Consider the following 22,096-nt stretch of genomic DNA (forward strand, 5'->3'; position numbering starts at 1 on the left):
TGATTCCTGGCAAGAGATACGGTTATTCTAATGCTTTAATAAATATCTGGGAATGCAATAATCTTTTTCTGGAGTTGTTAGAGAAACTTCTTTTTAAGGTACTGAATGTTTCTTTAAAATTTTCTGGAGGAGAGCAATTACAAGAACACACAGAAATCACCCATGAATTTTTTACAAGTTGCAAAGTTAAAAAATATTCTTTCTTTGCAAGAAACCTGTGTGTCCTTCTCAGTTAAGTATTGGTGAGAACTGCAATAAATTTTATATGATAAAAACGAGATAATAATCCTGTATGTGGAATTTAAAAAGAACTGGTGTGTTACTTAGATGTTTCATTATTATAAGAAAAAAAAAATGCTTTTTTTCAGTGGTAAATTAAGGCCACTCAACTATAATTATCTTTTTGTTGTGGTCCCAAGCTGTATTTGTGGTTCTGTGGGGCAAGTAAGTTTCAAATTTTTTTTTCTTCTCTTCCAAGTAATTTGTCATGTTGCTGCCTCCAGTCACCATTAATGTTTTGCCCTGCTTTTATGTTATTTTAAATTATGCTTAATTAATTGATACTAGAAAATGAGAGCAAGTCACAGTTTAATTAGAATTTTATGAATTTTTCAATCTTCTGCCCTCCTTTAGCAGTGTGTGATAAACGGATCCCCTTCAAGATAAAGTTATGAGTCTTCAAGATAGTAGTCAAACCACTTATATCCTTCTCTACTGTAATGTCACTCATCATGTTGAAAACCTTGCCTTTTTTTTGGTTTGTGCTACCACTCAAACTAAAAAAGAATTTGGTCCTCTTGAATGGGCTTTAGAAACTGTTGTTATCACAGAATAAAACAGGATTTAGTGTGCACGGTTTGACTACTATATCAACTCATGATTTCACTCAAGTCCTATCCACTTTAATTTTTTCTTTTTTGCCTAGCCAAGCTTAGCTTAAGTTGCCAAGAAGCTAACAGGAAGACAAGTTTAAAAAAAATAAATAGTAGTGTACTTAAAGAAATCTTGGTTAGGACTATTTAATCATTTATGGATTATTTGTCAAATCAGATGTATGTAAACTGTGTACAGGAACAGCAGAGATGAATAATTCCTTACTTTTCTTCTTGTTATTGCCTTTAAAAACATTATATAGAGTTTTTAAATGTAAATTTACCAATTACTCATTCCTCTTCAAAATTGCACCATGACCTTCAAATCAGCTTTGCAAAAGGAAAAATTCATAAACAGTTTTTGGTTTCTTATAATGATTTTCCAGCTTTCTCAAAGCTTTTTTTTTTTAATACCTGAAAAAAATAGTAATAGATGAGTATTGCAAAAGACTGCCATTAGTTTTATTTTTCGCAGATCAGGTTTTATAAGTGATCAAGTGTTTAAATAGCACTCAGAATTTTAATATGTTAGTTTGTAGCAAGTGTTGTAATAACATGTTTTAAACTACAGATTCCTGTAGAATTTTTCATTTCGTTGAAGTAGTATGTAATAAAGTTACTGAGTATGTATATATTAAACATCTCTTTTTGCTTTGGATGCAATGATGCCATTAATTATGCCTTTTTTTTTACTAATTTGATGAAAATTTAAGCTATTTGTACATGTTATCTAGTGGTAGATAACACAAGTACAAGCATATACAAGCGTAATTACTAATGCTCTTTTTTGCTCCTTCTTCATGTCTTTCCTCCTTTTGTTCCTGCCATATGAGAATGGTTATTACTCAGCAGGATGCTGAGGTTTTCTCCGTTGGGATAATGACCTCAGAAATGAAACAGTCAAATATGCACACTACATGAGACTTGTTATTTTCTTTGCTTTCTTCACTCATCCTCTTTTCTTTCCACTTTTTCCTTTGTTCCAATGGTGGAAAAATGCGATCGGAGAGATATACTTGAAATGTCACAAAAGGATTGCAGTTAAAGGATGGTTATTTGGTTATAAAACAGATTAAAATAAGACCTGCCACAGGTGCATCTTCATGCTGCTTGCTTTTAAATGAGATCATCAGTATAAAAATTGGTTGAGAAGCTCGGGAGATTTGTTTGCTTTGAGCACTGAATGTGAGTTTCTGCTGTTGTGGTAACATGTAAAATCCCAAAATATTTTAAAAATCATTTCTACTTGGAAACGTCTGTTAGCTTTAAGTTTTGTAAAATGTTTTGTAAAGACAAAAATTCTCAACTGGTCCCTAAAAGGTGTATCCTTTAATTTTGTATTCAGTTATCATGATGATTTTAAATAACACAGGTAATTCTTAGGCCAAATTGTGACCCAGCTGTGCCACTGATGCATTCAGGTTCTAGCTGAGGGTGTTTTAGCTCACATATACCTGTACAGCTTCTAAAGTCTTGAACCTCCAGGAACATTTAACTGCTGCAGTCCATGATGGAGCCAGAGCTAATGAACCCTTTTTGGATCTGACCTGGCTGAATGCAGAAATCCACTTAGTTGTCCTTGTTCCTTATTTATATTACTGGCAACACTGGGGAGGCACTTGGGGTGTGCAAAGCCAACTGAAGCTGACCCTCCTGGTGAACCTTTATAGCAGCCAGGGGAGAGTTTATTATCCCTGCTTTTGCCAGTTGTGTTGATATAGTTATGGAGAAGTTTTCTTTCTTTGTCATAAACATTAGAATTGAAAAGAATGGTGTTTCCGTACAGCTGTCATAGTTTGGTAATGTTAACAGCAAAGGCAATTTCTCACTCTGGCCTTCCACAATTTGAATTGTTGTTAGTGAAAATAATGATAAAATGTAGCCACTTCACAGAAGAGTAAGCTTTTGGAAAAGTGCACCTTTATCCAATATGCAAGTCACGTGATTACTTTTGTAATGATTTGAACTAAGATGGAAAGATCATGCAGTCTGACTCACTACTGACTAATTAGCGGTTATTATTTTAGCTCACTTGGAGGAGTTCTCATTTGCAGCGCTGTAGGTTCCCTGTATGAATTCCTACTGTGGTGCATTCCTCAGAGCTGAAATGAGGACAGCCTTTTCTCTTACATGTACTTCCTTAGTTTTCCTGTTATGTTGTAGTCATCTACAGCTTTTCGTTACATGGCTGTACTGGATATTTAGTCAGATATATAGAGTACATTAAAATAAACATCTGTGTAAGAGAACGGCTTGGGTATTCAGTGAAAGGAGTTAATAAATTATTGAACCGTTAAAACCTCTGAAGACCACGCAGGCTGGCTTTGGTGCAGGTGAACTTGCCCATAGAAAAGCTTAGTGAAATTAAGGAAACATTTGCATGATTTTCACCACTACTTAATCAAATATTATCATCATGCTCCTGTGTAAAATGATTAAAATGACTAGGATAATGCCTTATTCCTGGGTTCATAGTATTAAAATAATGAACATAAGGCTCTACTAATCCCTTTTTAATTGAATAAAAATAAAAGGACACATTTATATTAGATGATAACACAGTCAAGATATTTTTAAACAGCTTAAATGTATCCCTATTTAGAATATAATTAAAACATCTGCAAACCAGAATTAATCATATCACAGCAGTATTCAAAACAGACTGACCATCATCTTAGTTAAGTCTGAAATACTACGTTTTTAGACTTGAGTGGTACAAACCCACTTTGTCTTCGCATTCCTGATTTATAAAGAACAGAATCTCCTTGCAGCTACGTTATCTGCCCCACATATGTGGGGCTGTTAGTAGTTCTTGAAGTAGTCCTTCGATGTGCATTAGTGCATTTAGTCTTCTTTGTAGAAGAATCATCTTTGTCAACTAGATGCTCTTCGTAGTTTTGAGCATTGCATTTTAAAGTGTCATTTTTAATAGAAATCTCAGAATACATACACTTCTGTGAATTGAACATTGTACTTTAAGATAAAAAGTATGACAGTATCAATGACATGATTATTAAGTGTCAGTCTTTTTCAAAAAGAAATGATGTAATTGCTCCATGGCTTAAAATACAGTACTTTAATTTCATCAGTCTTATTTTGTGGGGTTGCCCAGATAACTGTCTCTTGCTTAGCTTCTCTAAAGAAAATGGACTTCAATGGGCTTGCACTAACATGAGGATAAATAGATTGGACAACAATTGTCCGTTAAGCTGTTACACTTAATTTTGTGAACAGAATCTTGAGACCTGTAATTGCTAAAATGGATCACATGACCTCTCAGAAAAGTATTTTTAAAGAGAATCTTTATTAAAGAACTGATATGGTGAATGTGCTGTTTACCAGATAGAACAATGCTAACATAACAGCTTTGCTGCAAATAGTGTTTTCAATAATAATGTTTTTATATTACTAAAAATTAATTTCCTACAGTTTGTTAGAGATTTTTAAAAAGACAGCTATCGAGTCACTGAAAAGGATAGAAGAGATTTCTTAGAAAGTTGGCAAAAGACGGTCATGTTTTGTCTGCTTAGCTTAAGGTTGATCTATAGGGACCACAAAAATCTTTTTATGTGGTTCAAACTACCATGTCTTTAGAAGCACTGATAAGTATTTTCCTTGTTTGAAACCAGAAGATTGCTGGTTCATATACAAGGAGTGCAGCTTATTTTTTTCTCATTCAGTCAAAATCTGAGCATGACTTGCAGGGAAAACTCTGATGCAATATGGATTTTTAATCTAAATCCAATTTAGATCTGCATTGCTGCTGGAAAAATATCTTTGTGCATGGGATGCATGCTTAGTTTGTGTGTTTAATTACGGTACTTTGAGTTAAAATATGTTGTGTCAATGCCATACTAGTTAATCTTTTTATATCCATTCTGTTTTCCGAAAAGGAAATTCTTTGTACTGGGGAAGAATTTGATCCTTTGAAGTCTACGTGATTCTGTGTGAGCCAGACATTTCAGAAGATGTGCTGATAACCAAATATTGGCCTAAAGGCTTTTTTTTTCCCAGAAAATCCAGCTTTCTTGCTTGTTGATAGTGATAAAACTTGTATTTTCTCTTTTGGTTTTTTCATTGGAGTAAAGCTGTGCAAACATTAAATATTTTCAGGTATGGTGGTGGTAAAGGCTGAAGTGAGCTCTGTGCATTTTGCTAATAGTAGGATTTTTTAGGGATAGAGTTCTGATATTTTTCAGTTGGTCCTCAGGTTCTCTTTTACCCTGTACAAGATAATGCTTAATACCAAGGATCAGGAGAGGGCAGGGAAATTGGTATCTTTTGAAGCACCTCCTTTGTATGTGCAAGTATTTAATCTCTAGAGTAATTTGGTGTTCAACTATTTCAGAGATGATGATGAAGCATTACTCATAGTGAATTGCTTTTATGACCAATTTCCCATTGTGTGTCATTTTGCAAGTCATTTGGCTCTTTATGCTACTAATGATACCACCTTGATCTTCTCTTTATTCATTATGGTGTTCATATTCCAAAGTCTGGAATACTCTGTGGTACATAAGTAATGTATATGTATATACATAATATACATAAAACCCTTTTGTGTGGATGAATCTACAGGATTGTGTTTCAGTTGACATGAAGATCCTGCAACATCATGTCACTCAGGCAGTCTGTTACCTAAATTCCCTCGTAAGGTCACAAATTTCACTTAATTGCTCCTAAATATGGGGTCTTCTGCTGAATCCACTTACACATTATAGGCCTCTATTGAAATGGTCAGAATGCATCCCCTTCCTCCACACATGCACAGCGGTGGGTTTTATAGCTAAAGTTTTCATATTTGGCATTTCTGAAAATAATACCTATACCTCTCAGGGTTTTTTTAAGCTTTCTGAATATACATTTTGGTTGCTAACATCAGGTAGTCTGATTTTGAAAATATTAAATATTCTCAGTAATGTTTTATATCTAAAACCAGCTAAAAGAGAAGTGGCAGTGAGGGAGTTTTGGAACTGGAGCTGCAAGGGGAACGTGTCTTACAGGAATTAAAATTGGGATTGGACTCTGTCTTTTGTTTCGGAAAATCAAGTTCTGCTGCAAACCAAATAAGAAAAATAAAGTTTGTGTAGAAGTCCTATAAAGTAATCCTCTCCATTTTGTGATTCCTGAGCTATAAAAAGTATATCAAGACTACCGTGACTGTGATGAGTCTCTGACTGTGCCATATAACCCAATGCACAGTAATGATACAGTTGTTTTCCATCTATACAATAGAGATGTTTGGTGGAATACTGATTAACTGTTTTCACTTCTTTGGATTATTTTTAAGATATTGTTCATGAGAATCTGAAAATGGGGTCAGATGGTGAAAGTGACCAAGCTTCTGGAACGTCATCTGATGAAGTTCAGTCTCCCACAGGTGTTTGTCTCAGAAACCGGATACACAGACGAATCTCAATGGAGGTAATTTAGTTTTCATGTAGGGATTGTTTAAATTGACAAGAGAGTTTGGGATTGCTTTAATTATAACTGGTTGTCTTCTCAATTAACTGTAACCATTCTGACATCTATTTTGTGCAGAGAGCATTATTTTAATATTGCTTAAATTTGTCTCCATTTGTCACATAGAAATCAGATGGTTATCTTGTATTGTTTATGAGCTGTTAATTTTGCAAATCTAAGTATGTTTTGAAACTTGGATTTGGGGGAAGGATTTGTTAAGCGTAGCATTTGAGTATCTTTCTGTCACATTCTGTGCAGTTCACTGAGTATATTCAAGAAGATACACTGTTTAGACACTTTTTACTTAAAACTGTTTTCTAATCTTTGTAAAACTAATACTACAGCAGTGATAGTCCTGGCTGCTTCAGCCTTTCCCTCTCTTCCTGTTTTTTAATGAACGGAACTTTACAGGATGGTAAACAAAAGGAGGAAAAGTACCTTATGAATAACTGTGCACATAATTTCCTTTATTTATGAGTCTCATTATGAATACTAGCCACCCTTGTGCTTGCTTTGTTGTCATTTCCCTTGACGAAGAAAAACAGAACACTTCCCTGTTTCTTGAGTGTATGAAAGTTACAGTTATAATGATGCCTTTGTTACAGATGCATGTAAGATTTTTGGTTGCTGCTTTGTAGCACACATACCAATATGAATAGTTTGGAACATTTTAAATCTTCCTTCAAAGCCTGATACTGAATACAGGATTGGAGAAACAGATCTGGATAAGTTACAGTAGGGTGTATGTGCCAAAATTTTTTTATTTGTGAGGCGTTCCGTTATGCTTGGAATTCCAAGACTCCAAGCATGTAATGCTGATATGATTCCAAGAACTTGTGACTTAGCTGTATTAATTATTTATTATAGCTTCTTGTACCCAGGGGAGGTTTGTCTTCAAATTCCTAAATTTGTATGTTAGTCTCTGGTTTGATCTAAAGACTGTTCAGCCATTTCCTTGGAAGAGCTAAGGTGGATCTATTGATATATGCAGGATGCTTAAATTAAAGAAAAAAAAAAAAAGTTTTTGTGAAAACTTGCACATCAGAATGTATGCTGGAGAAGCTAAAAATCAAGGAAATTATTTAAAAGGATTATTTGCTTTTTGGTCATTGTCTGTTTCCTCTGCATTTTGAAATGCGCATTTAGAACAGGAAAGAAATACAGAAATCAATGATACGTAATGAAATTAACAAACTGCAATGGAAATGTGTCAAGTCTTCCAGAGAGGGCTCAAAACCATTAAAGGATTCTCTTTTAGATTAGGGTTCAAGAAACTCTAAAAGAAATTACAAAAGAACTCAGGAATAGTCATTAAAGTTCAGGAAATTCCTGTGTAATTTTTCAGAAGGTGTCAAATAAAAGCATCTTCTCATTGACCTCTTTAATTGTGAAACAATTCTAGTATTACTGTTTAAGAGGCTTTGAGAAGCTTTTATTGAAGTTTTGGTTATCTAATGCTAATTTTCTCACTTTTCTCCAAATTGCAAATGTTTGTTTCTAATTGTTGAAATTAGCATTATTTCATCATTGACAGGCTCAGTCAATGACAGCCCTAATTTTTTGGCAGCTATTCACATAGATTCTGTGAGAATTGCAACATTTCCCCCAAATCACTGCAGTATTGATACGGTGACTTTTCCAATAAGGTTTCAAGGTGATGTCTGTGAACAGAAGAATGTTGTCATGGAGAGATATTTTGGTTGACTTAAGTTTACTTTCTAGAAGTGCTTTGTAGCATAGTAGATGGGGTTTTTGCCTGACTCTGCATTCCAGAGGAAAAAAAAAGGGAACAATCTTTTTAGCTTTGGTTAAAATACCTTTCTAGTCATAATCTTTTCAGTTGACTTTCTCGTTTCCTAAGTGAAAAGGCCTTGAGTGAATACACTGTCTGCCTGTCTTTCCCTCCTATTTTTCCCATGGGTCATTCGCTGTCAGTTTTGACAGGTGGATAGAAATCTCAGATACTAATTTTCTGTGAATTTCTGTGAAAAAAGCTCTGCATCAGGAGAGATTGCTAATGCATCCACTACTAGGAAAGATACAGCCTCTATTAAACACCACCGTATCCACATATGAGTTGAATCTCAAGACATACATCCATAGAAAAACAAGTTTTATGGGGTTTGCTGTTTGTGGAATGGGATCACTTGCCTTCCTTGGCCTTTGAGGGAACCAAATACATGTTTCCTCTTTTACCAACTCTTGCCTGCATGCCTTGGGTGATTTGTGCCATGGAGCTGGCTGGTTCAATAGTGGTAATTTGATTACATAAAGAGAAAGAAATAATCTTTGTTGTAAGTTTGTTTGAAATAAGTTTCTATTATTTCATTTTTGCTGGTTTGTTGGGGATCTGTCATCTGTGGACATCATTGGGTAGCCTGAAGCCGTATTCCCTTTATAGTAATTTAAGATGACTTATAGCTGGTTGCTATATATACAAATTGGAGTAAAATAGTATGTTTGTGATAGTATGTTTTTGCTGTAGTCTGCTGAAGTCATTAGTCACACTTGAAATCCATTGTAGAATGTATTTGATTAAATATAGAAAGTTGGATAAACTCAGTAAAGCAGTATTCCTCATTCCTCTGCATTAACATGAATGTGCCTGTCACACTAAGACTGTATCCTTTTTTGTGTTTAGTTTGGCCAACATTCATTGTATTTGTAAGAATTTTGTGCATAATTTCTTGGTTATATATGTTTGTTTCTCTCTGCTGAATTGACAGAAGTCCTGATTTGTTTTGAAGGTAACTAATCAGGTAAAGCTGAAGCCTTGGAATAGTCTTTTTCACTTGTAAGAACTTTTGTGTGTATAACCAAATATTTCATGCTCAGCTTGAACTTCCTCTAGAACTCTGAAAATTATCAGCCCATAAAAAAAATCCAACCAGTTTTTTTAAAAATGCTTGCTAAAAACATGCATGCTGTAATCAAAGTGCTAATTACCAATACTCAGTATTAGTATTCCTGGGATGTTTTGTAGATTAGAATACACATTTTGATTCATGCTACCACAGTGAATAAAGCTGCTTTCCCTGTAATGGTTAAGTAATTCAGAGCTATAAATAAAATTGTAACGTTGTCAAAGAGCAGACAAATTCTCTTGTCCAGGGTATATGAAAGATTTTGTTGGGAAAGAAAACTTGATCTTTCTGAAATTGTGATATAGAGATATCCTGGAAGATAGAGGAGTGCAAAATAGATAATGGAGATGCAACTAGAAAACGTGTTTGTTGTAGCAGAATCTCCATAGCAACAGAAAGCTGAAACTTCATAACTTTAAGTTGACCTGGTTTAGATAAGAAATCATCATACTGAGATGTAACCTAAATAATGAAGCATTTTAGATATGAAGTGGTGATACTGCAATGAGAAAGAGTCCTGCTCTGCTGTGAAAAATCTGCTGGGGTGAAAAGTTTCCATCCACAGTAGCAGCCACAGAGATACGAGCTTTCAGTCTATCATCCCCTTCAAATGACGTAAAATTTAGGCCAGCGTGACTGTTACAGACAGGGAGATGATAAGCATTTGCTTCTGAATTCGACAGCACTGCAGTTGTGGGGCTAGATTATTTTTTTTTTTTTAAATGATTGTTCATTGTTACTGTGCGCTTAGAAAACAAAGAGGACATACCAGAATCTCATTGTGTTCCCTAGATAAAGTTTATTTTGCCTGTAATTCACAGGCTACAAATGGTCCAGAAAGCTGTGGTTTTTTTATGTTTTTTTCCTCCTTCCTTCCCCTCATTCAGGAACCGTGCTGACAGTAGGTGCGAGCATCTATTGTGCAAAGAATTTGGCTTCAAACAGCTGTTAGGTTTTAATTAAAATGTCTACTAATCTCATGCTAATATTACTGAGTACTTAGTAAATCAGTAAAACTGTTTATCAAAACAGATGTATGGAATCATTTTTTTTTCAAACACCAGAATCAATATAGCCTAAGAATGAATACATGTGTGTCTGTATTTTAAGCGTAGGTGCTTTCATCATGTAATGAGAAACACGTCTCCAGATCATGGAGTTACAGCGTAAAGTATTTTCACTTTGATTTGCTGGAAAAGAAGACACGGGCAGTAATGCATTAATATAAATTCATGTTTTGAGCCATAAGTGTTCACTGGGGGCCCAGTGCCTGTGCACTGGATAGTGAATGCTTCATTGAGAACTGTGGTGGATAAAACATAGGGAGATACTGTCTGTGCAAATTGAAACATCTGTTTCCCTTTCCCAGAAGCCCAAGGTCTGTAAGCTGTCTTCGCATGTGAACTGGCGGAGGGCCATAACCCACTGTTCACCAGCCTGTTTCCCAGATACTTTATCCTGAGAAACAGTTCTTATCCCTCCGACTGTCGCATTAGCGACAGGAGCGTGTTCCAGATCAGGCTGCTCCTACCACACTGCTGTAGGGTATAATTCTCCCCTGGGAGGATTAGCTGCAGGGTTAGTGCTTTTAGCTGAACAGAGAGAAATACAAAGGCTATGAAGTGATCCTTGTAGTCATGTGTGCGTTGTACTGGTTACCTTCCGAATGAAAGAATGTAGATGAGAAATAAGTTCCACCCTTTACCAGCGCTGTGACTGCTTCAGGAGTCTTGACATAGCTCAAATAACTCAACCTGCTGTTGGTCCAGCTGGGCAAATATACTTTCTCCAGAGAAAAAACCCAGAAAATTGATATTTTAACTGAGGTAGTGTTAAGATTTTCTGGTTTTAGGCTTCAAATTCGACTGTGGTTTGTAGGTCCCCATTCACATGTGCAAACAGGGCACTCTTGGCTCTATTGTTTAAATTCTTGAACAGCAGACTGGGTAGCAGTACTGATCCAGGCTTTCAGTATTTTCTCCTGTCATTAGTTTTGGAGACAGGAAGCACTCTGTCAAAGCCTGAACTTTCAGCCTTGCATCTCTTGCTGCTCAGCAGGCTCCCTTGGATCCCCAGCAGGCATTACTACACGGTGTCTTCACTGAGCAAAGGTTCTTCCTTCTCCCTTCCTTCTGGGCTTGGCAGCCATATGTATAACTCTTTCTGCCTTATTGACTGGATGTTGTCTAATTTCCTTCTCTGCACCTCTTGAGAATGCTTAACTTTTCTTCCGATTGTCTGTTTTGTCAACCTAAGCATGTGATCACCTACCAGAAGGTTTCAGTACTAGACAGAAGAAAATTGAAGCTGAATACAATCAAGACTTTGGTTTTCAATGGCCACTGTATTCTCACCATTCGGTCATGCTTGGCAGCTGTCTCAGCCTTCTGCAAGGTTATACTAGAAAATATGCTATTTTTGTAGACTCCTGCTTTCAAATTCCTATGAAGCCTAATGTTTTCAAAATCCTTCTTCTAAAAACACAAGTGCATGTTCTAAATTGCTTCTATGGTTTTGACGAAGTGATGGACGTCTTTTTGATTTATTTGATTAGCAGACTTCCATTTCTTCTACAGAAAACTGGCACTGCAACAAGGAAAATAATTTCAACTTGGATAACAGACAGACTTCATTAACATGCCTTTTACGAGATTTTCTAGGGGCAACTGTTACGAGCAATTGATGCTTTTTTTGCCCGTCTGTTAGGAACCTTTGTAATCCTGATGCTAAAGTTCTTGCATTCCACTTGCTAATGCTCCTTCCCTTAGAAAAGTTACTGCACTAGGCAGTAGCCTTTCTATAAGGAAGGAATATCTGCTTGTTTGGGTTTGCTTTTTCATAACTTGGTTTTCCTTTTAAGTTCCATTTAAGAGTAGTCATACTGGATATGTTCAGACATCTACAAAACACATCTCTAGTAATTACTGGAGCACAGCAGATGAGAAGTCAGTACTTGGATGCAGTTTCACACCCTGCACTCCAGCCTCACTGTCCTGTCCAGGAAGGTCAGATTTTCACTTTTTGGAATTAGCCTGTTTCTTCATGGGACTTTCCCTCTGGTAGTTGCAGCTTTGTGTTGATGTGAATGTTTTATGTTAGTAATTAATATTAGCTGTTCTAAGGGTCCAAGCTTGCATTTTTGCAGCGATATGTTCTGTTTTGTTTCTTATGGTATTTTTTCCAGTTCCCTTCCCCTCCACCTCATTCTTCTTGTAAGCTGATCATCTTATGTTACTGTTTCTTTTTGGGCAGTTTCTTCTACTACTCTGTTACGCAAACTGATGAAAACATACAGAAATCTGTGCTTAAATATCAGGGAGGTGGTGTCGTAAATGAGGCAGAGCTTCCTTTATTAGCATCTGTTACTGCCCAGCATCTACCACTGAGTCAAACAGCCATCAAACCCCACATTTCAGCCAGGCTTATTTTAAAGGGGTTAATGCCACAGAGTATCCAACTAGATGATGATTTAGCCAGACAGACAAAATCAGACATGATCTTTTTATGGTTATTATTATTTTTCTTATACTTCCTTACACTCTCTAAGTTCATTTCCTTATGAGCTCTCTGAGATGCAATAAAATAGTAACAAAACAAAAGAAACCACACAAGAAGAATTTTGAAGTATTTCTGGCATAATTTGTCACAAATTTCCTGTATATTTATACACTTGATGAAAAGAAAGTAATATCTCACATTCGAGTTTTAATTTCTCCTTTCTCAGATTTCTCAAAACTGTTTTTATGTGTCACATGTATTTGTTTTGTTTTGGTTTCATTGGTTGTGAATAGAAGCTCCTGGAATGCAGTTTCTGAATACTGTATTTGTGCTGAACAGTTTCAGCCGTTCACCTTAAAATTGCTGGGAGATATGAAGTAAATAAAAAACTGACTGGACTTTTTGTTTGTTTTGTTTTTTTTAAAAAAGAATGGAAGAGCAGTTTTAGTTCAGCTAGTTGGTAGTCGAAACAGCATATCATGAAATTAACATTCTTGTTAAAAGTTTTTTGAAGAAATTGTTCAGAATTCATATTTTTTACTGCTTACATGAAAAAATCTTGTCTATTGACCTATAATTCAAATTTTGTGGGTTCTAAAATGCTGTTACAAGTATTACTGAAAAGATACTTAAAAGATTTCAAAAGTTTTTCATTGTGCTAAAGTAAACAAAGGCAAATGTATCTGCTTGCAATAGTGGTTTCTGTGCTTTTAAGAAAATTATTGTATGTTTAACTTTGAGTAGCCATATCTGCTGTAGATATTGATGATAACTTTCTTGAACTCCTGGCAGTAAAGTCCTTGCTTTTTTGATTGATGATAGTAGATGTGCTGACAAAACGTGATTCCCAGTCTCAAAATAGAGACTAAACCTTAGAATTCTTAATAATACCAATATTTCACTGATGGCGCTTGGCTCCTCATCTTTTCCTAGCATCTCAACATTGAATTGGATAAATGATGTTTATGGTGAGGAGCGGGGAGAGAAAAGGGAATATCTGTGGTCATTGGTAGTTTTCCAGGATATGAAACAGCCTGTGGACTTAATCTCATGATAAAATCCCTGAAAATATTTTGTGTACTGGATTTGATTAGCATGTTGAAAAAACCTTTCTTGATTTAATTGATGAATGAATTCCATATCTTGGGTAATTTCAGTCCCAAATATAAAAAGCCACCTGATCCAATGCTCAAAATGTATGTTTTCTTGATTTATGTTACATATTGGTAGACTGACTGGAAACCAGCATGGATTTGTGGATAGGTTGCAGTGATGCTTTGTAGACGGGTCTTAAGATGATCCTTTTATTACTGCTTCTAACAGAAGAAGGGGTTCTTTGAAGACCCTTTCTTTAAATTTAACAGAATAGTAATAGGTTCATTGTGATTTAATGTTTTCAATAAAATAATAATTATAATAACAGAAACAACAACATTAAAGTATAAAAGAAAAATGTAGTATTTGAGAATAAACCATTCTGCAGAAGGCAGGGAAAAAAGCACTTTCTGCATTACAATGAAATTATAGTTACATCTGTCAGCTGAGTGGGGGAATGATGTTGGCTTTATATACCTGGTAGGAAAAATGGTATAGGTAAGTCTTACTGGCTGTTTTAATAGTGGTTTTCGTTACAGTAATCGAGGCTTATTTATAAAGATGTTAAAATAGCATGCTGCAAGGATGCTATAGATTTCTCTTGATGGATGTGTATGTTGGTATTTTGCTTCAAGGCCTTGGAGGTCTCCAGTGCTGTAACTGAAATACGGTATTCTCTATAAATATATTCTCTGATTTGGGGTTGGTTGGTTGTTTTTGTTTTTTTTTTTTCCTATTTGCTTTTGCCTCTAGCAATCTTGTTGTATGTCATAATTCTGTAGAGGATCCAGTTGGCTTCAACTGCGCTAACTCTGTCATTTGACAAAAATGCGCTGAAATTTGATAAGGGAACCTTCAGAAAAAAATGCACATGGTATTTTATACTAAAATGGTACAGTAAGTATATGCATATGAGGTTGTATATTAGAGTGTTTAAATCCTTATTGGCACAAGCAAGTGTTTTCAATTAATTTGTTTGCATATAATGAAGTAGCACATAATACACATTTTTATTTAAAATATGCAAGGAAAGAATGCTAGAACAAGTGGATTTTCTTTTCTTACAGTAAGCATGCCATGAAGCCAAACTGTGTTGCATAGAGGGTTATATGATGTAGCATTTTAGATCTCATTAAGCATTTTCCAGTGAACAAAAGCACTGTGACTTACTAGCGAACAGCTTGTGGTTGCAGCTGACATGTCTTGCTGGTATTTGCTAAAACTGGTGAGAAGACTAATTCGGACCGATGCTTATACAAGAGAGGAAAGCGTTTTTGTTTGCTCTATAGTGGGTTGTTTGGACTATCAGACTAAGTCTTTAGGCTTAGAAGAGCAATGCTTTTTTTTTGTGAGGCTGTAACCAAATTTTATTGATGGAATTTAACAATATTAACGCTTAAAAGATAGATAAGCTAAAATTTCAGGGATGGGCAGAGAGCTTGTTGTTTGCTACCATATAGCAAGTACACACTTTAATTAATGATTGGTCTAGAAATGTAACTTATCAATAAACTGAAGAACAAAACAGTAAGGTTTGGTATATAATGATGCAGCTTAGCAATATGGTTTGTGATGTCCACTGACTACCTGCTCCTGACAGAGCCAGCTTCCTTCTCCTCTGGGTTCCTAAACTTGCATCAGCAGATAATTACTCGCTTTGTTTTGAAGGGGTAGTTTTCGGTCAGTTGACTTTCTTACACCACATCACTGCATTTTTAGCTTAGAGCCTGTTCTACTCCAAGAAGCGATGGGAACATCTGGCCACAGGCAATGAAATACTGGGTTTGGAGGTAGTCGGCTGTTAGATTAACTAAATGAAACGTTCGAGGAATTTGTGAACTGAGGCTGATGCTGTCATGGATTTCCCTTCCAGTTTTTCTGACAAGTCGTTTGGTACTGCAGGGTTGCCCTTTTTTCTTTTGCTTCCTACTGCTTGAGTGGCAGAAGCCCTGAATCCTTTTTCTCTTGCTGCAGTTGTGAGTGCAGTAGCAGCCTGGAACAGCCTGGCAGTTCAAAGATCGAATGGCATTTTGTAGCCCAGTAGATTTGGGAAAGATGTATTGCTGCTACTCCAGCATGAAAGAAACAGTCTGCACATTTGTTGAAGGATAAAAATAACAGTAGTCTTAGTTTTTACTTTTCTGCTTTTTGTAGCATAGTGAGGATTGGACTCAGGAACACCTCAACAGATCCTTCCCTAGGGCAGTTTTCTGGTTATTGATATTCTGTTTTGTGTAAAAAAATATTAGTGTTTATTATCTAAATATATGTCAAAAACATAATGACTTGAGTAATCAGAAGACAGACTAAAAAGTGTGAGTATTTCAAATTGCTTCTTTTTAGAGCTTTTTTTAACATGTAGAGTTAATTCTGTAACCTGGGTTTGAATCATCTTCATTTCCCTTCAGTGAAATTTACTGAAGCGCATAGTTCATTTTGGCAAAAAATAAACGGTGAGTTAAGGAAAAACAGAAGTTCCTGATTTTCATGCCTGATTCAAAGTGCAAAAAGTTATCAGTGTTGCTTTCACAAATAAGAATAGGTTTGTTCTGTAAGAAATTGTACTTTTTTGACAGGGTTTAAAAGAAGTGAAAGTAGATCTGTTGACCAGGCATGAGACTTTCTGAAAGGTGTTACACGATGACGCTAAACAATATTATATGGACCAAGACAAGTAATTTGAGCAATAGCTGGTAAGCTTATATTATGGAGAACAGGAGATCAGAACAGGATAAGAAGAAAAGGAATAGAGTTGCTTGAGAGTCAGATGTAAAAGACAGAATGTGGTAACAAAATGCTAGTACTAAACTCTTGTGAATGGTTTGCTATGGATGGCAAGTGAAAAAGCTGGTAATCGCAACAGTATTTTGGGATAACCAAAAGGGGACCAGAAGTTAAGATATCAAAAGGGTTGGGGTTTTTGTTTGGTTTGGTATTTTTATTTGGAAGACTTGTGTTTGTTTACTTATAATGTTAAATTACTCAGCTCACAGGACCTGCCGGATTTCAGCCTCCTTTTCTTGTGCCCAAGTGTAAGTAGTCGGTGGTAGACAGAACACACACACCAAGTTACAGCAACACAGTTGGGTACTAGCCAGAAAAAGAAAACGCTCGGCAAAGTGTAGCTCTTCTCAGAACATTTGCAGTAGCTAGCATTAGAAATAGATGGTAAAGATAAGCATGAGTTGGGGTAGTTTATCTCCACAGAAAACAAAGTGGTATTAGTGTCACAAATGCTTACATGTTTATCTGCTATCAAGCAGAGTAGGACAAATGTGATTCTCATTTCAGGCAAATTATTAAAATAGTATGCATTTCCCAGCCAGTAGTAAAGCAAGACCGCAAGTAAGCATTGCGCATGAAGATAGAAAATGTGGTTTCGAGATGTAGAGGAGGGGGAAAATGCCACAAGCGTTCTGGCTACCATAGCAAAACAACTGGTGCCTGAATATGTTCTCCAGCATATATTCTGGAACAAGATCAAAAAATAGCTCATTAAACAACATACAGTTAACTGTAGGCATTTGAGCATATAACAGCACCGCGTTTACTGAGCACTGATATATTCTGCTGCAGGTTGACCCTGAAGATAACCTTAAAAGTATTAAACTAGAAAATGTTATGAATTGACCTCATTTGGAAAAATAAATCATAAGTGACATACAGGAAAATACCATCCTTTTAATTTTCTAAAAGATAGTTTATTTTACCTGAAGTACTTTGTTGTCCCTGAAGGTTAAGGTTTTGGATTCCAGTAAACCTTTCCTTGTTAGAGTTACAAAAGAATGCACCCAGATTCCCTCTGCATAGTTGAGGGTCTGTGTACACCACTTACACACCTGTTATGTTTAAAAAAGGATACATGAGATAACATAGGGAGTTACTGTAATTTGCTACCTTTGAAATAAAAATTTGAAAGATTCATAAAGGCATGCAACATGGATGAGTGTTAAAAATGGACATTGAACTCAGTAGTGTTGACAAGCTCAAAATCTTAAGTGTCAAAAATGAAAGTGTAGAGAAAATAATCAGTCCTGCCATTAATTATACATGCTTCCTTATTACTTCTTTAAACAGCACTGCAGCAGAATCTTGTAACAGCCTGCATTTTTAACAGATTGCTAATAATTTTCATTATTAAAGGTTTCTTGGTTTAGTTGTTTTCCTTGGTTTAAGGTTTGGGGTTTTTTACTTTACTATTTTTTAGAAATGCTAACACGTCATTAAATTTAGCTGGTCATTGAAATTAGTGTGGACAAAGTCCTCTGTTCCCAAAGTGTCTTTTTTCATTGTTTCACGGAATTCCACAGAGGTTTGAAAAAGTCGCTGTATCCTGCGGTTGCTTGCATTCCAGCCTGGCCTCATGCCAAAATAGCAGCAAGTCATGTCCCCTCCATAAAGGCTGCTCAGCACCGGCGGGGACATGGGCTGCTCCTCCCAGGCTCGACGGCTAACCCAAAGTGGCCAAAGGGCTGTTTTGCACCATCTGATGTGATGTTCAGCAGTAAAAGCTAGGGGGAGGAGGGTAAAGTGGGGACATTTGTGGCTATGGCATTTGTCTCCCACTTCCCAAGCCACCGCCGGGCGTGCTGAGGCCCAGCTTTCCAGGAAGCAGCTGAATCAATTCCTTTTTCCACTCTGCTTGGGCACACAGCTTGTGCTTTCCCGATTAAACTGTCATTGCCTCCACCCACAAGTCTCCTCACCATCCTTCTGACTTCTCAGCATCTCGCGGGAGCGGGGAGCAAGCGCTCAGCTGGATTGCCGGGGATCAGCCCACGGCAGGGAATGAGTCTCTTGCTGCCATCAGCTGAACAGGTTGCCAAAGCCACAGCAGACTGCCTTATCTTGAACGCTCATGGTTCAAAATTGGTTGCTGTATGGCAGAGTTTTTGCCTTTTTTTTTTTTGTTAACATAATCTCCGTTAAATTAATTGGGTTTTTCAACTGTATCAAACTCTGTAATTTTTATTTCCAGTTTTTCTATTTAGCCACTAGGAAACGTTGTGCTTATTTCTCTCATGCACATCTAATGATCCACTTTCTTGTTGCTGTGTAGCATTTAATTATGATTGCTTTCTTTTCCCAAGAGACGGTTGCTTCAATTGTTGCAAAAACTGGGAGGAATTAAGGTGGTATGGGCAAAGAAAACATAATAATTTCTTTCTTGCAAGTATTTGGGTTTGCAGTCTAAATTACTTTAATTTTGCCTGTTTTAGGCAGTTACGTAAAGCGTAATTATAATACAAAGAATACTTTGTATATGTGACATATAATCTTTCAAATGTTGGTGTCATAAAAGACTTGTGACTTTCTTAATTCAGACTTTTTAAGAAACAATATTAATATATGGTTTAAAAAAAAAAGTCTTGGTTGACATTTCAACACAGCAAATACACATGAGTATTGCAAGTAGAGTAGTAGCGTAGATCGTTAGGAGGAAAAATCTTTAAAGTACGTGCTGCAGTTTGCATGAAATCATTACGGTTTTCTCTCAAAAAAGCAGCTTTCTTCAGCTCTAAGAAATTAAGAGGAATGGGTAGTGTTTTGAATTTGTTTACAACATGACAAAAATTTAGACTTCCAGCACTAAATACTCATTTTCTTGAGGGTAAAAAAGTGATTACTGCCATGTATTGTCCATTATATTACAAATTTCAGTAGATAAATTATATTAAGAAGATATATTACAATCCTGAAAAAAATTTCTCCCTGCTTTTCCCCTCACATTGTGTTGTGGGGTTTTGTTGTGTTTGTTTGGTTTTTTTTACAGACAGGCATTGCAGGGGGGTGGGTGGGAGAGTTGTTTTTCCCCAAACTGGAGTAGATTTTTGCCGTTGCATCACTAAGTACTTACATTCGAACAATGTCTGTGTTAGGCACTGTGGAGCAGTAAATACAAGTTTGCAGCTTAAGCTCAGTTTAGAACTGAGGATGTCACGTGGATCTCTGAAGTAAGTCATGGGAGGTTTTGCAATTGCCTGTTGCAAAAATGGCGTAGGCAGAGCTCTTGAGAATGAGGAAAGGGGAATTCTGTAATAGAATTACGACTACCTCCCATAATAATATTTTCTGGTACCCAAAATATTGTTATCCCAAGTTTTTGCACTATAGCTGGACTCCAAAATAATGAATCCCTGGTAGCTGTAAAGCATCTTAAGCTTGTTTTGTTTCCCTTCCTCTCCATTTGAAAAAGTATGTGTTTATTGATGGCAAGGGCTGTGCACAGTTAATGTCATAGCTTTCAAATTGCCATTGCAGCTTAAAGGCTGCCTTTGCTTCCTTCTTCCTGCACTTACCCATCAGCTTTATAGGCCTGGAAATGCTTCTTCAAGGCTGCAGAGCTAGGTGTGGTGCCCCAAGGATGAGTACTGTGGGAGGAGTGAACATACAGATGGAGACCTCTGGGGTACAATTGACTCAGTATTTCATGAAGCCTTTTGAGTTGTGGTCTGTGATTTCAGTATATCTATGAACAGACTCTGTAAAATACTTATTGTCAAACAATCACTAAGGGACAGTAAGAAGAGAACACTACAGCAGGTTTTTATGCCATAGAGTTCATAGATAGAAGTGGGAGAAACCTATTTTACCAGAGGGCATGTAGGAAAATTATGATATCTACAAGGAAGTTATATTGAAAAACTCAGCCGAATGCTCTTTTCTTCTGCTGGCTTGGAATTTATCAAATTTCTGCTTTATTTTATGTTCTTGAACAATGTGAGAAAGAAAATCAGGATATTGCCCCACTGTTGATCTGGGATTACAATAGGAAGGTGGAGTACAGACTGATGCTGGTCTTTGTCCTGCCATCCCTGTCTTATTCCTGCAGTTCCATGGTTTTCTGCTGCAGCGAGATGACAAAGTTGCTTTCTTTAAGGCAACGTGGAGCCCTTCCCTTTGTGCTCATCTATTTTGATGAGCTCTCTGAATTTTCTGAAGAATGCAATAAATTATGGGGTGAATTTATTTATTTATTTATAATCTGAAGCCCTCTTCAGTAAGGGAGAGGCATTTCTCATTTCAGATGGCTCTAAATTTGCTGGATTTGAGTTGCCTATTACAAAAATTGCATTAGCAGAGCCTGTCAAAAAGAAGGAAAATTCTTCAGTGGAAAATACTGTTTTATTGTAGGGATTACTGCTAGCGTTGTAATTAATTAGTTCCTCCGCTCTCCCAAAACCACACAGGCAGTGTTAAAATTGCCAATGTTTTGAAAAATTTAAAATACCAAAGTTGAAATTTAGTAAAGAGCTTGGGAGCTGCCAAAACTGAGACATCCTTTTGTTTTCTTTTAATTGAACTTCAAAATGTTGGTCAAAGCTGCCATTATGTGAACAGTACTTCTTTTGTTTAAAGACGATTTTAAAATTCTGTACAAAATACGACATACAGACAGTGATTTTTCCAGTCATGCAAAGAAGCTGATGTCGGACAGCAAAGTAGAAGCTAACAGGCTTTGTGACCTGTACCTAGGGAGGTGTGAGGAGCGAAAACAGAACGGGAGAGTCAGATGCCAAAAGTTAAAGCTTTGTTGGCGACTTTCCACTGCCTGCATCCAGTGGCTGTAATGAATAGCATACGCAGATCAATCATCTGGGGGATGTTTATTAGTGCTTCAGTCCTACCTGAAATTCAACTAATTGCCAAGTGACATTCATTTTTGAAGTATATATTTTTAACTGATATTTTTTTGTTTAGCTGTTGCTCCAGGTGCATGTACAGTTCATGCATATGCATGGTTCTAATACATTGTCAACTGTGGAAGCTTAGAGAGTTGTCCACCCAGATCTCGAGTCCTGAAAAGTCTGATGATCCAGTTCTTTGGCAGCCTAAGCCAATTTAGCTGCCGGCTTCCCGGGCTTGCCCAGCGGCCTTTCTTGCCCTGCTTTCAGGCTGTGAAGCTTGTCTGACCTTACACTGAACCTGTTTGAAGCACAAAGCTGGCAGGGAGCTATGCACTCCACCTGAGATACTTTCCTGATGATTTAGCATGCTGAAATAGTTTACAGGTGCTGCAAAGACACGAGTGGGAAACACACGGCCAAGCCTAAGGGGAACTGAATGGGGATGTAGCTGCCAGTGCTTAGGTTAGCTTGGGATGCCCAGAATTCAAAGCTAGATGTCATAGGTAAGACAGAATAGGTTAACATCAAGATGAGCTTAGTGCCCTCAGAACAGTGATTAAATGTGTGATTGATTAAATCTGAGGTCGACCAGCAGAAATCTGGAGATTTCCTCTTCTGCTGGAGAAAGCGTGAAAACTGTGGTGGTTCCAGAGATGTCCTCTTAACTTTGGGGTAG

General features: G+C 36.7%; 1 protein-coding gene across 4 annotated transcripts in view; it reads left to right on the top strand.

Annotated features, from left to right (window-relative positions):
• Positions 1–22,096, top strand: part of CDK17 (cyclin dependent kinase 17) — a 55,674-nt gene that overhangs the window by 14,765 nt on the left and 18,813 nt on the right. For all 4 annotated transcript variants that reach the window (XM_074144517.1, XM_074144516.1, XM_074144518.1 and 1 more), the window contains one exon: positions 6,163–6,296. In XM_074144517.1, coding sequence (XP_074000618.1) covers positions 6,163–6,296 — 134 coding nt within the window. The remainder of the gene's footprint in view (positions 1–6,162; positions 6,297–22,096) is intronic.

Source organism: Numenius arquata, chromosome 2 (assembly GCF_964106895.1).
Source record: "Numenius arquata chromosome 2, bNumArq3.hap1.1, whole genome shotgun sequence".
NCBI classification, from domain to species: Eukaryota; Metazoa; Chordata; class Aves; order Charadriiformes; family Scolopacidae; genus Numenius; species Numenius arquata.